At 40.8% G+C, this 15,176-nt stretch overlaps 1 protein-coding gene across 2 annotated transcripts in view; it reads right to left on the minus strand.

Annotated features, from left to right (window-relative positions):
- Positions 1-15,176, minus strand: part of TEDC2 (tubulin epsilon and delta complex 2) — a 280,792-nt gene that overhangs the window by 221,224 nt on the left and 44,392 nt on the right. For both annotated transcript variants that reach the window (XM_085632156.1, XM_085632157.1), the window contains 2 exons: positions 9,896-9,949; positions 4,613-4,711 (listed from right to left, as the gene is read on the minus strand). In XM_085632156.1, the coding sequence (XP_085488282.1) occupies positions 4,613-4,711; positions 9,896-9,921 (125 nt within the window). In that variant the 5' untranslated portion in view covers positions 9,922-9,949. The remainder of the gene's footprint in view (positions 1-4,612; positions 4,712-9,895; positions 9,950-15,176) is intronic.

Genomic DNA, 15,176 nt, shown 5'->3' on the forward strand with positions numbered 1-15,176 from the left:
TATGGAGTTATTGCTGGAAGAAATCAGGACCCTTTCTGGAGGAAACTAATACCAAATTACAAATTCTCACTGACAACTGGTCTCAACTAGACACAAGAGTCACTGCTATTGAACATAGTGTATCCTCCTTTAGAGATACAAGTGCGAATGTCTCTCGGCTTCAATCTCAAGTTATCTACGCTCCAACGTCAACTCGAAGACCTCCAAAATCACAACAGGAGGAATAATCTGCGTATTTATGGTTTGGCGGAGGGAGTTGAGGGGTCAGATCCTCTCACCTTTTTTAAATCTTTCCTCCCCGAACTATTACATTTGGCAGACGGCATGACACTCAACATTCAAAGAGCAGATAGGCTAGGTCAACCTTCTTCAAACACTTCATCCTCACAGCGACCAAGAGGAGTTATCTTATACTTTCTGGAGTACACAGATTTGTAAAAAGGTTTTGTCAGCGGTCAAATCCTCTCAACGAATTACCTGGTCAGGTTCAACCTTATTTTTCGCACAGGATTACGCCAAAGCTACTGCTAACAGGCGCAAGGCATTTCTTAATATGAGACCAGATATGAGGTCAATAGGCGGCCGTTACGGTCTTTTTCACCCTTTTCTCTTCAAGGTCACTTATAGCAACAGAACAACATATGAAGATCCAGTGCGACTACAAAGTTTCATAAACTCCTGCAGACCAAATGCTATTGAATCTTCAGGACCTTCCTCTTCAAACAATACTTGACTCTATGTATCTGTTGCGACTGCATAGTATTCCAACCTATGGTCAAACAAATGTTTTGAATTCCTCCTGACTTTCGTCTTCATTAAATGTCTGATTTTATGTATATTCTTTGCAGGTTCTTTTGACATGGTCTCCTTTTTATATAAGCTGTGTTATTTACTGGACTTAAATAAACTTGCTGTTTTAATCTTGATCCAAAGCATGCTTGCTCGCTTGGTACGTTTTTTATTGTTTCTCATGTTCATAATGTGTTTTATTAATTGTCTTAATATTTGTTGTCCTTCACTTTCACAGATTTACTACCCTCATGGCGTGGTCTTCCCCTGTTTCCCCGTGCAGTTGAACCCAGATGCCCAGTTTGTTCCATGTGGTTCCCCCCCTCCTTTGTGTTGTTTCCCTGATTTTTATCTGTGTAGGTATGTTATTCCTATACATTCCTTTTTTATTTTTTTCAGTTTTTCCTCTCTCTTCCTTTTCAGATATTTCTCATATTCTTTTCTTAGGTGTCGTTAATATTCTTCTTCTCGGTTTCCCTCGTCACTCTATTCTTTATTATCTTTTTGGTGTCTTCACTTTTGATGTCTTCTTATATGGATTACATTTCTGGCTCCGACTATCTGACTTTTCTCTCTTCCTTTGTCTGATTAATTATTCTTTTCTCTTCTTTCCTCTCATACTCTTTCTTAATTTCAGAGTATTGGACTTTTGTTTCATATTCCTATTTCTTTTTCTTTCTGATACTTCATGCCTTTAAAATTCATATCTTGGAACATTAGGGGATTAAATTCTCCTATCAAAAGACAGAGTCTTGGCTCATCTTGCTAAATTAAATGCTGATATAGTATTTTTTACAGGAAACGCATCTTAATGAGACCGAATCCTTATAATTAAAAAGAGGCTGGGTAGGAGAGATTCCCTTTTCTCAAGGAGATGGGAAAAGTAATGGAGTTATGATTCTCTGTTGTAAAATGCTTCCTGTTAAAATCACATCGCAAGAATCAGATGATAATGGTCGATGGTTGAATGCTAAACTGTCCTTAAATGGTGTTTCACTTTCTCTCCTCAATGTATACGCTCCTACTGGTGGTGACTTATCCTTCTGGCACACATTGGCGAAGCAAATTACTCATTGCATTGAAGGCAATTTTATATTAGCTGGTGATTGTAATCAAATCCTTGACCCATTTATTGACAGAAACTCCAAAATCACTTTTATTTCTAATAAGCCCCATAAGTCTTTCGTTCATACTATTACCCAACATAAACTTCTGCATGCATGGCGCTTATGTAATCCGACCAGCAGAGAATACACTTTTTACTCCCCAGTTCATAAAACTCAATCAAGAATAGATTACATTTTTGTTTCTCAGAATATCTCACAAAACCTCATGAATGCAGAAATCGGACCTATTCTATTATCAGACCATGCCCCTGTCTTAATCAGCCTTGATTTGTTGCCTAAAATTAATGCCCCTAGAAGATGGCGATTTAATAATTCTCTGCTTTTTGACCCAACGTTCACCGCCTCCTTCACCACCTTCTTCAATGAGTACTTTGCGATGAACCAAAACGACTCCATGTCACTCTCAATCATTTGGGATGCTTTTAAATCCTCAGCAAGCGATTTCATCATTGGTTTTACTGCTAAAAACCGAAAAAATACTCGCAGGCTTGCAGATGCTCTCCTTCATGACATTAAGAAATTAGAACACTCATATTATACGTCTCATTCAAAAGAATGTTTGACTGCTCTTATTGATGCTAAATTACGATTTAATATACAATCAACAGACAATGTTTCCTTATGCTTGTTAAAAGCCAGCGCAAAATTCTAAGGAGGCAAAAATAAAGCAGGAAAAATGTTGGCTAATTATTTGAAAATTCGACACAACAAGTTAAACATCAATTCCATCTATGACAAACACGATGCTTTAAAATTTAAAGATGTAGAAATACTGAATGAATTTTCTCTCTTTTATAAATCCTTATATGCGTCTGAAACAGTCCACAAAACACTCATTGTCACACTCCTCCAGAGTTCATAAATCCCCAAAATACCCTCTCGAGCTGACATCTCCAGAATTAGACTTATCACAGCAGAAACTTTTGAAAGCTCTCCAATGCCTTAAAAAGGACAAAGCACCAGGTCCATACGGTTTCACCGTTGAATTTTATCTCCACTTTTCTAAACTCTTAATACCTAAACTGCACTCCCTGATAGATTCTTTTTGCTCCTCCAATAGTTCTATTGGCTGTTTCTCAGAAGATCACATATGTCTCATTCCTAAGGAAGCGAAAGATTCTAAATATTGTAAAAATGGCAGACCTATATCTTTGGTAAACATTGATTACAAAATGTATTCCAAAGCATTAGCCCTTCACTTAGATTCCCATTTACCAAACCTGTTAGGCAAAGAACAATCTGGCTTTGTTAAAGGGAGACTTATAACGGACAACACACAGCTTTTTTTCAACGTTCTATCAAAGTCTTCACACCTAAAACAATCCCTCGCAGCAATAGCGTTAGACGCGGAAAAAGCGTTTGATAGAGTTGAGTGGAATTATTTGTTTTATACTCTTAAGTGGTTCGGTTTTGGTCTCAAATTTATATCTTTGTTATCTCTCCTCTATTCCAATCCCCGTGCTGCAGTCTGTGCTAATGGCCTGATTTCCCCGTTCTTCGATTTAGGAAGAGGAGTACGACAAGGTTGCCCTCTCTCCCCTTTCCTTTTTAATTTGGCTTTGGAACCATTTCTCTCCAAATTACGTCAAAACCCAAATATAAATGGTTTTCAAATATAAAACTCTCACATCAAACTCGCAGCTTATACGGATGATATTTTACTTTTTATGTCAAAACCAGATGACTCAATTCCTGCTTTCTTGAAGGAAGGGAGATCATGCTCCCTCGTTTCTGGTTACAAACTAAATAACGATAAGTGTGAAATTCTGCCTTTAACTAAATACACTTTTAAATCAGACTTTAGCTCCTCTTATTTCACTTGGAGTCTCACTCATATTAAATATTTAGGATTACACTTCACTTCTTCAATAAAGGACACAGTAGCACTCTGCATAAATAGATGTATTCAAAAAATCTCAGAATTAACTACCAAATGGCACCCACTCTATTTATCTTGATGGGGTATATTGGATACCATCAAGATGATGTTGTCTCCCATAGTTTTATATACTGTTTCCAACATTCCAGTTCCCATTTCGGCCAAACTTTTTAAGAGGGTTAATTCCATCCTCTCTTCCTTTTTATGGAATCACAAGAAGCCCCGAATGTCTTTATCTAGACTGCTTCGCTCCAAAGCAGAGCGAGGAGTTAATTTCCCAGAATTTCCAACATGCCAGAAAGCATTCCTTTTACGCCAAGCCTCTTTTTGGTTGCTTGACTCCACAGAAGAATGCCCTCTTTGGACCTTAATAGAAAGTACATTTTTATATCCCTTCTCCTTTCATGAATACCTTTCCTTCTCGCGGAAACGACAGTCCCTCTCCACTCCCATAATCAAGCTGACCTCCAAACTTTTGGATTCAATCTCTCCTACATCCCACTCCTTCTCTCACACTGAGAGACTCCTTCCTTAACTCAACGATCTGGCACAACAAAAACGTGCTCATTCGAAATAAACCCTTCTACTGGAAGGCCTGGATGCAAAAGGGATTACTATGGATTCATCAATTATTTTTAGAGTCTGATTTTTTATCCTTTTCTTTACTCAGTCATTCATTCAATCTACCTGCTTGCTTCGGTCATAACTATAACTTACTTAATACAGCTGGGATGGACGCATACACTCAACTCAAAAAAGTGCGCTAATAGAATGTCCTCCTTAGATTTATTCTACTCCCTTTTTAATCAAGATTTACCATGCTCTGAGAAGACGGTGACAGCGTCTTAACTGCAGTTCCAGTTGAGCATTCTGTTCAGCACATTCTTCAAGTGCACAATTCAGTACAGAAAGTAACCTGCATTGAACAGAACAAAGCACATGTTCACTTCATTTGTTACAACTAGCAGAAAAATGTCCACTCTTGAAAAATTAAGCAATCTCATAACCAAGCAAAGTGTTTGTAAATGAGAAACACAGGGAATACATAATTCATTTCACACAAATTGTGTTTTTGGGAGGTGGGTGGGGGGAGGGAATGTTCAGACAGTTTATGGCACAGTTAAAAGGTATCACTGATGAGGTTACTTGTTACACAATGACTGGTGCTAGGTCTCTGGTGAGATGTACGACAAGACAGAAATCACAGGTACAAATGACCAACCAAAATGGAACCCTTCAGTGGTAATACATTTTATTAGTCAGACCATGGTGGCATGCAATTTGCATTTTTCCCTGCTTTGGAGCCCTTCATGGCATTCATGTAGTCAATTTAAATAAAATATCTTATCAATTATTTATTTGCTTGTATTCATTTTGTGGTGTCATGTGTGGAAATACGTTAATAGTGCATCAGTTGCTCATATTTTATGCATTCACTGGCAGGACTGATAAAGTACAGTACACTTGGCCATATATGCACATGAACTTCACGTTTCTTTTTATGACCTTACTTCACAAATCCTGTTTTTCATATAATAATGCTTTGAAATCATAAATAAATTTAATGTACAAGCATCTTCTTGAGATAAGATGTTCAGGCTGCATACGGAGAAGGGAAGCTGCAAACGGTCTACTTGAAGGTAACGTAGAGGTATGGGTGGGTGCTAGCTGTCTCTTTCTCAAGCAAAGCATGATAAAACAAAAAGAGAAACTGATGTAGCTTGCTGTAGTGTAAGGTATGTGTATATAGAGACAATCTAGGAAACTCGTTATTATGGCATTTTTGTACTATATTAGACATTAGCCTAAGACTAGGAAGGGAGTGTTCCAATACAGACTGATTCCATCAAAGACTTGACTTAATGACACCATCCGATAGGTTGCTAATACAAGAAAACAATAGCAAGTATCACACTTTTGCTTTTGATCACTATTTTTATTTCTGCATTAATGCTCACTCATATAATCTGCACTAGAACGAGGCTTTTATATTTAATAAAGGGTGTTATTACTACCTAGTATCGTCATCATGAACTCAATAATATAATCCTCCGTCCCGACAGGAATTATCAGTGCCCGATTCACATTATCGTCAAGTAAGTTAAGAGAGATGCATGGGTCACAGCCGGTCCGTCTTTCCTGCCTCTGTTGGCTAGTTAATTCATACCTGGGCATGCTAGGGAGGTGTGAAAGTCTACCTGGTCTTTACCCCTCTCAAGGGGATTTCCTGACAAGTATCAGCCACTCCACCCAAATGGCCTTCGACTGATAGAAGGGGAAAAGGGTCCAAGAAAAGCCTCAAAACTATTGATTTTGGACTTGCATACAAATAACAAGGCATTAATCTGATCTGCCTCAAAACATTGTGCCTGACAGAGTCCCCATTCAAAAGTTGGTGCATTTGGGCTCCGATTTGCTGCTTTCCTTTTAATGTTTATTTTAAAAGGGTTTCTGCTGAGCTGTTGGAGGAAGCCACTAGTGTGTCTACTTTTAACAACCAAAAGTTACTGCTCCTACTTTCTGCAAATTAAAAACTGTATTGATAGCAACAAATCAAAAGTATATTACATTGACTGGGAGATAGTTTCCTAAACTTTTTCACAAATGGGAACTTAATGCCTCCAAATTCAAACCTTTAATTTTTTGCAAACGGGTAATTTCCTATGAAGAATAGAGGCCAGATGTACGACGCGCAAAATAGCGCCTCCCAAATTGCGAGTTTTTTGCGACTCGCAATTTGCAAGGCGCTATATTGCATGTGCAACAGTATTTTTAACACTGTTTGCGATTCCCAATGGAGTTGCAAATTGCGAGGCTCATCAATATTCATGAGCCTCTCGCAATTTGCGAGCCCACTGGGAAGGACAGGCCCTCCCAGGTATGGTGGCCTGCTGAGCTGAGCAGACCACCATGTCTGGGACTGCTTTTAAATAAAGCGTTTTTTTTTTTTTTAATGCAGCCTGTTTTCCTTAAAGGAAAACAGAATGCATTTTTGAAAAAAAATGAAACGTTTTCGTTTCATTTTTTAAGGGCAGGTAGTGGTCTCTGGGACCACTGCCTGCTCTTAAAAAATATTTTCCTCTGCATTTGCAAAGTGGTGGAGGTCCCCTAGGCACCCCTTCCCTTTTGCGGGTGCATTACCACCCTCTTCAAGGGTCGCAAAACATTCATACATGGGCTTGCGCTCGCTATTAGAAAGGGAACTCTCCTTCCTACTACTGAGTCGCAAAACCTATTTAGTGAGTCGCAAAAAAATTGCAACTCGCTAAATAGGCTATGTCCATGGCTCAATAGGTTTTTGCATGCGCAAACAGGTTTGCAAACCCGTTTGCGCATGCAAAAACGGTCATACATTTGGCCCTAAGTGCCTGAATTGTGTCTTAAGCTCATAGCTATAACCAAATTGATTGAACCAAGAAATCTGTGCCTTACTTGCTGCGTCTCAGGCAGTCCACGAAGCCCCGGTACTTAATCATGGAAATCGAAGCGAGTTAGAGCATTGGGTGCTGGAAACCTTTCGCTAGGGCTAAGGGGGGCTACAGTTTCAGATGGGAGCAATAGAACTCCAGGTCACAGTTTTCACAAAGCTACTGGCAGCAACTTGCTCACCCTTACTCACTGCTGTATTTCTAGCTCTCCGTCACTCTCTTTCCCAGTCATCATGGAGTGGCCCTACTGGACTACGGTCTGATCGAATCCCAGCAGAGTGCTTTTAAAAGTGATGCTGCAGGTCCTGGGGAGAATGATGCCATCCTTTGATCCACCATGGCTGTAGCATTACAAGCAACTTTGAAATGGACATGTGGAAGTGTTATGCTGAATTCCACCCAGACAAGTAAACTAAGCCAACTATGCCCTGAGAAGAGTTTTGTGGGAGACACTTTTGGGCCAGCAAGTACTGGGTAAGTCACATTTTGCCAATTAAGATTAGCTATAGCTTTGAGGAATGTCTAGCAGCAGTCCATTCAGCCTAAACAAAGAGCTGCTTTTTCTTTCAATTAACAAACATCAACCTGAATCTTGTACCTTTACTTGCACAGGAAGGAAGGAGCCATTCCTAACTGACTGATGTTTTTGTGGCTCAATCAAGCATTTCCTATTTCCTTGTTGTATAATTCAGAAATTAAGAAGTGGTGGATTGTGTTGATTCTTCTCTTATAAATGACAGGAGAATGGAGGTTTCTACAGCCTCCGTTAAATTTCTTGAAAATCGTTATTAGAGTTGTGGTGAACTGTTTCCTATGATGCACTCGAGCTTTCTAGAACTGTGTAGATCTAAATTTACAATGACTGAATTCAATAGGGCTAATACTGCTGTAAGGCTCTTGGTGCACTGCCTATACTGTGCAGGTAGCATTAGTATTAAAGTAGATTGATGGTTGTTTTGGGGCTTCCGTCTGTGCAATATCGAACATGGATTGCAGGACTGGAAGATGCTTTCCATTTAGCTGTAGAATTTTGGTGAAATCGTCCCAATGGCCTTAGGTAGATTACCACACATGAATCAAAGGTGTGTAATCTGTACATAGACGACCCTTCTGATTATCTGGCTCCCAAGGGCATCACTGGGACAGATAGTTTGATGGTGGGGCTTTCTAATAAAGCCGAAGTACCAGATAATTTAGAAGAAATTTGGGAAGGCGTTTCATGTTGGGGAATGATAGTCAGCTGTAAAAGAAACCATAAACATACCCTTGAAGATTTGGTAAATAACCAGGAAAGGGAGTCTTAAACACCAGGGATCGCTAGTCCTGAGGAAGGTCGGCATGACTCCGGTTGAGGCGATTTAGACAGTTGAAACATGTCGACATAACAAGCAGTATAGGAGAAGACGAGGCCCTAATTTACCCCAGTACCTTCTCCGCCTATTTACATTTTAAATCTTAAACCAGGGAACCTTACTATAAATTTTGATAGAAGGTATCTCCGAGTTCCTTTTTAGATTCAGCACCACACTGTCTCACGTTTACTGCACAGGATCCCAGCACACTTATGTTTGTTTTTGTCTTCCCCTGCCTTTGCTGTATCCCAGGCATTGGTGAGCGCAGGGATGTTGTAGCAGCTCTATGATGAAACATGCCACTACCTAGTGAGCGAGGGCAGTTTTTTAAGAAACCTTTATTTTCCGTACTAATGTTGTGAAAAGACGGGTGCACATCTTGTACCACCTGTCTCTCCCTCCTTTCCCCTATTTTGTGTTGATAGGCGATTTCAACAGGGAGGATGGGAAAGGAGCTGTACCTCTTACCCCTTCTATTTTGTGTATGTACAATACCATCTGAACCAGCCATAACCAGAATGCTTTTTTTCTTTAAATAGTGTATGTTGTCGCCTGACAAACCAGAGGAAGCTAGATGGGACATTTAGCATCAGCAGTCACGCCTCTGTGAAATTTGCAGGTGACCGACGTGAATCCCAGTCAGGCTGAATCAGCCTTTTTTCCTTCCAATGTCAAAGTAATGAGTACCAGACAATTAGTTCTCTGTAGGCATAAGGATGATGTGTTGAGCAGTGTGCCTGTGTGTGATGTTTGGTGGGGATCATGTGTGACATTTGACACTTTATCACAAGGAAAGAAAAAGTGAGGCAATTCTGTAGTGTTGCTGCTTTTTTGCATTCAATAGCATAGCACATAATTTGATACTTCAGCGGTCTGGACAGAGTACTGCCGGCGCAGTGGGAGATATGCCTCTCCAACAGCAGCTGGACAACCAAATTTAAAGTGGTCTACTAGCTAAGCAAACATTTTACCCCTAAAACAGCTCCTGGATTCATGGTGGCACAACCACAGTAGAAGGCCCACCATGCCAAGCTGCCATTGCAGATTCCTTGCCACATATGTTGAATCTGAAGACAGAATGAATGACTAAATCTCTAGTCTGTAGCGAAGCAAGAATGTGCCTACTTCATTAGAGCACTGCTAAATATCTTGGCAAGTGCAGCAGAATGTTCCACAACCACAGAAAAATAGACACAGATGATCTAGTTCAGAGCGCTCTGTATTACTTTTTAACTTAACATTTACTCAGTTACACTCAGCTAAGCTGGACATTTCTTTAAGCTTTCGTTGTAAGTATCAGAGATTCAAACAGAGACATACCTTTGTGAGCAGCTTGCGGGCAACATCTGGGATCTACCGGAAGGACCTCAAAATCTGCAAAGAAATGTAAAGTACACAATGAGTGTATTATCATGATGCACACATTTGTGTACACGCCCAGTGTGTGCCATTGCAAATGAACCAATAACTTGCAGGACTTTTCCTAAAGAAATTAAGAGAAGGGAGAGGCTTAAAGAAAAAAATATTTCAATAATAGATGAGGCTGTACTACATTACTGAATGTTATATTCTAATAACTCATCAAATGTAGTGCTATATAGTTCAATCTCTGCCATGTCAATACTAAAGCTAAAGCACCGACAGTGAAACCACCAAAATGCCACACAACTAAAATGGTTGCTCAAGGGAGGTACCAGACTACCATGTACAATTAAGATTTCCATGGCCGTGTTACTGTCACATCTTTACCGCTAATAAGTTAATATTCATAGGGCATACTGTTCAGAATGAATCTACGTGAACAGATCCAAACACAGGTTCGGATTTGCAGGTTGAAGAAATAAGATCAAATCCTAAACTTTCTAGGAAAAAGAGGGTCCTTCCTGTTAGGGTATTCGCGGTGAAGATGGAGTTGTGAAGATATGGCAATCTGTGAAATGCTTTACCTCATTCTACTAATGACCTACTTTCCCTTATCCGGGTTGACTCCATTGCACCCTCGGATACGGGCTTGTACAAACAACAGACCGTTCTGTCCGATTCTGGCAAGATCCGGAGGACCTGAATGCCTTACTTTTACCCTAAACCCCACACTGCAGCACCCTCCTCAAATGGTCCCATCCTTTCACTTCCTTGCATTATATCAACCACCAACTCATTTCCTACAAACACTGGCACCCAGGTCACCACACTTGAACATCATACCAAAGCAATCTCATCAACATCCTACTCACCACCTCACAATGTACACACACTGCACTCAATGTAGACATTATATACAGAGCCATTCACATTTTTGCAAACGACAATGATGCCATTTATAGGTCTGGCCTAAGCTTTAGCCAATACGCCAGCCTCAAGTAATCAAACAACAAAGGTTAAGGATAAGTTATAGTTAGGGAAACTTTGTTTATTCTTTCTATGCAAACCAAACTTTAAATACACAAACGTTACAAATTCTAAATTTATAGTTATACTTTGAATTTGAAGTTTATGCACCACCTTCAAATTACGATAACTCATGCTTCTCCGTGCACAGTGTTGCCAGCTCGCTAGCCATAGAACATTAACTATTATTCGCTAATCTACCATGCACAGTGTTCTCAGAAATGATGTAATTTGAGAATTCATAAGTCTTGTTATAAATGCCATGATTTCACATAATGTAAGTGGTGCAATATGAAAGGGTATAAGCAGTGGAACCTAAGGTTTGTTTGGTTTGCATATCAAGAATAAATACAATTATGGTAATTCGAAAGGTGGTGAGTAAATTATAAATGTACGGTATAAATGTAACTGTAGATATATATATATATATATATATATATATATATATATATTCATTCAATGAAAAAGACAAAGGTTAAAACTTAGTTATAGTTAGGAAAACGTATTTTCCCCTTACAAACCAAGTTTAAGCTACACAAACTGGGGATGAATTGTAAGTGAAAGTTATAACTATAACTTGAGAATTTTTTATGTTTGTATAGTTGAAACTTGGTTTGCATAGGGAACCTAAGTTCTCTTAACTATAACTAAGCTATAGCCTTTGTTGTTTTTTTTTATTGAATTTCAATTTTTTTTTACATACAAGTGGAGAGTTGTTATGTAGAGTGTCGTACAGTACAGTGGAGGAGAGTTTGGTAAAGTCTATTTCCATAGACTTGAGTATTGTAGATTGAAATCAAATGGAGAAGAGTAGAGTGTAGTAGTGTATCGTACAGTGTTGCAAAGTGTTATACAGTGTAGTGGCATGGTGACTCATATAGTGGAATCAAGTATCGTAGACAGGAGCAGCGAGTTTTACCGCAGAATGGCATGTCAAACAGTAGAGTAGAATGTCGTAGAGTGTTTTAGAGTGGAGTAGGGTGAAGTAGAGTCTCAGAGTGGAGTATCGTCAAGTGGACTGTCGTAGAGTACAGTAGAGGAGAGTGTCAGAGTGGAGTTCTGTGTCATATAGTGGAGTGCGCATCGTAGAGAGAAGTTGAGTGGCGTGTTGTCGAGGGTCATACAGTGTTGTACAGTGGTGTAGAGCGGATGGCCATAGAGTGGAGTAGAGAGGCATAGAGTGTAGTACAGTGTTGTAGAGTGGCATCCATACAGTGTAATAGAGTGTTGGACAGTGCTAAGTATAGTACAGTGGAGCAGAGTGGGATAAAGTGTAGTAGAGTTGAGTATAGAGAAGTGGAGTACACTCGAGTGGGCAGTATAGAGTGGAGTAAAGTGCTGTGGAGTGGCTTGGCATAGACTTTAGTGGCATGGAGGGCAGTAGAGTTGAGTGGCGCAGCATACAGTCGAGTAATGTGTGATAAATTGGAGTACCATGTCGTATAGTAGAGTGTAGTGTTGTACAGTAGAGATGCAGACTATAGTAGAGTACAGTGGCATACAGTCTACATGATTTTTGCAGAGTGGAGTGGTGTACAGTACAGTGTTGTAGAGAGTGGTACGGTGAATTGGCATACAGCGCTATAGAGTACAGTGGCATTGAGTGGGGAGAGTGGAGTGGCATACAGTGGAGTAGGGTGGAGTACTGTATTAAATTAGAATGCAGTAAAGTGGGGTGCAATGGTATACAATGTGTTGCATACCGTGTTGCATAGTAGACTAGAGTATCGTAGAGTGTTGAACAGTGGCATACAGTATAGTACAGTGTTTTATAGTGGAATGAAAGGGTATAGACAGGAGTAGAATGTCAGAGAGTGGCATACAGTGTAGTAGAGTGGAGTTGCATAGAGTACAGTAGTGTGCGGAACAGTGGAGCAGCATGGAGTGGATTGTTGTATAGAAGTGTAGAGTGAGGTAAAGTCTTGTACAGTAGAGTAGAGTCGATTGGAGTGGCGTAACGGTGTGTGGAGAAAAGTACAGTAGTGTATTGGGATATGGTAGAGTGCCATGAAATGGAGTGTACTGCTGTAGCATAGGGAATAAACAGTTATAAATTGGAGTGGTGTCTTGTACATTAGAAAGTGCTGTATAGTGGATAGGGGTTGTACATTGGAGTGTACTGGCATAGAGTGGAGTATAGAGTTGGACAGTGGAGTGAACGGGGATAGAGTGTAGTACAATGTTACAGAGTGCCATGAAGTGTGGTAGACTTTTATAGAGTGGAGTTGTATAGAGTGGAGGAGAGGGTCATAAAATGGAGCGGCATAGAGTGGAGCAGCAGACAGTGGAATAGCGTACAGTGGAATACTGTATAGTGAAGTATAGAAGAGTGGAGTGGCATAGAGTGGAATAGCGGACAGTGATATGGAGTAGAGTGGAGTGGCGAAGAGTGGAGAAGGGTAGGGTATGGTGGATTAGCATACAGTGGGGTGGCATACACGGAAGTGGCTTAGCGCAGTCAAGGAAAGGAATATGCTACTTACCAGTATGCATCTGTTCTTGGCATGTAGAGCTGCAGAGTTGTACACTTAGCATAGGTCGCCATCTGGTGTTGGGCCCGGATGTTTGCAGTTTGTTTTTCTTCTTGGACAGTCTTTGGAAGTCACGAGTTTGGTGACTGCTCCTTCGGTCCGTACTGCGCATGGGCTTCGGCTCCATCCTCAGATTGTTTTTCGCCAATAGGGAAATGATGGAGCGTAGTAATAACAGTGAGAAACCCATGTGTTGTATCTAAATAAGATGTACTGGAACGGATACAGGTAGCCGGGGAGGCGGGTGGGCGTGTACAACTCTGCAGCTCTACATGCCAAGAACAGATGCATACTGGTAAGTAGCATATTCCGTTCGAGGCATATGAGCTGCAGATTGTACACTTAGCATAGATTACATAGCAGTACCCAACCTTAGCGGCGACCACCGGTATCCGTTGCAGCTGTTTGAAAAAGTGTCTTTAGTACAGCCTGGCCCACCCTAGCTTGCTGCTTGGAATGCACATCTACACAGTAGTGTTTTGTGAAGGTGTGCGGTGTAGACCATGTGGCTGCCTTGCAGATGTCATCTAAGGGTATATTCCCTAGAAAAGCCATAGAAGCCCCTAACTTTCTTGTAGAGTGGGCTTTAGGGGGAACAGATAATGTTCTCTTTGCCTTTTGATAGCAAATTTGTATGCATTTTACAATCCACCTAGCTATCCCTGATTTTGAAATGGGGTTGCCTTTATGTGGTGGAGAGAAGGAAACGAACAATTGTTTAGTCTTCCTGAAGGGTTGCGTTCTTTGTATGTAGTATAGTAACGCCCTTTTTACATCAAGTGTGTGTAAGGCCCTTTCTGCAACAGATTGGGGTTGCGAAAAGAAGACAGGTAATTCCACTGATTGATTGAGGTGGAAGGGGGAAATGACTTTGGGCAGAAACTTCGGATTTGTGCGAAGTATGACCTTGCTGTGATGCATTTGTATGTAGGGTTCCTGTATGGTGAACGCTTGTATTTCACCAACCCTTCTAAGGGAAGTGATAGCTACAAGGAAAGCTGTTTTCCAGGTGAGAAACTGTAGCTCACATTTGTGCATTGGTTCGAAGGGCGGACCCATTAGACGTGTAAGAACTAAATTTAGATTCCATACAGGGGAAGGTGGTGCCCTGGGAGGAATTACGCGTTTAAGGCCTTCCATGAAGGCTTTAATAGCGGGCACTCTGAAGAGTGATAAATGCTGTCTGTTTTGTAGATAAGCAGCGATCGCTGCTAGGTGTAGGCGTATGGATGAATATGCCAGGTTACACCTGTGAAGATGGAGCAGATAGCATATGATGTGCTGTATGGATGCATCTAGAGGGTTGATTGTATTGTTACGGCAGTAAATTACAAATCTTTTCCACTTTGCGGCATAGCATGCTCTAGTGGTAGGACGTCTGGCTTCCATGATGATGTTCATGCAATCAGGGGGAAGGTTAAGGTATCCGAATTCTAGGATTTCAGGAGCCAGATCGCCAGGTTGAGCTGAGCTGGGTCCGGGTGCCTGATTTCTCCATGGTTCTGGGTTAGGAGGCATGGGGATAGATGCAGTTTTTGATGTGGTACCACTGACAGTTGTAGTAGCGTGGTGTACCACGGCTGCCTGGCCCACGTCGGAGCTACCAGAATGAGTGTGAGGGAGTGCTGTTGTAGCTTCCTGACCACTAATGGAATTAGTGGGAGAGGTGGAAAGGCGTATGC

The sequence above is a fragment of the Triturus cristatus genome, chromosome 10 (assembly GCF_964204655.1).
Source record: "Triturus cristatus chromosome 10, aTriCri1.1, whole genome shotgun sequence".
Lineage (NCBI taxonomy): Eukaryota > Metazoa > Chordata > Amphibia > Caudata > Salamandridae > Triturus > Triturus cristatus.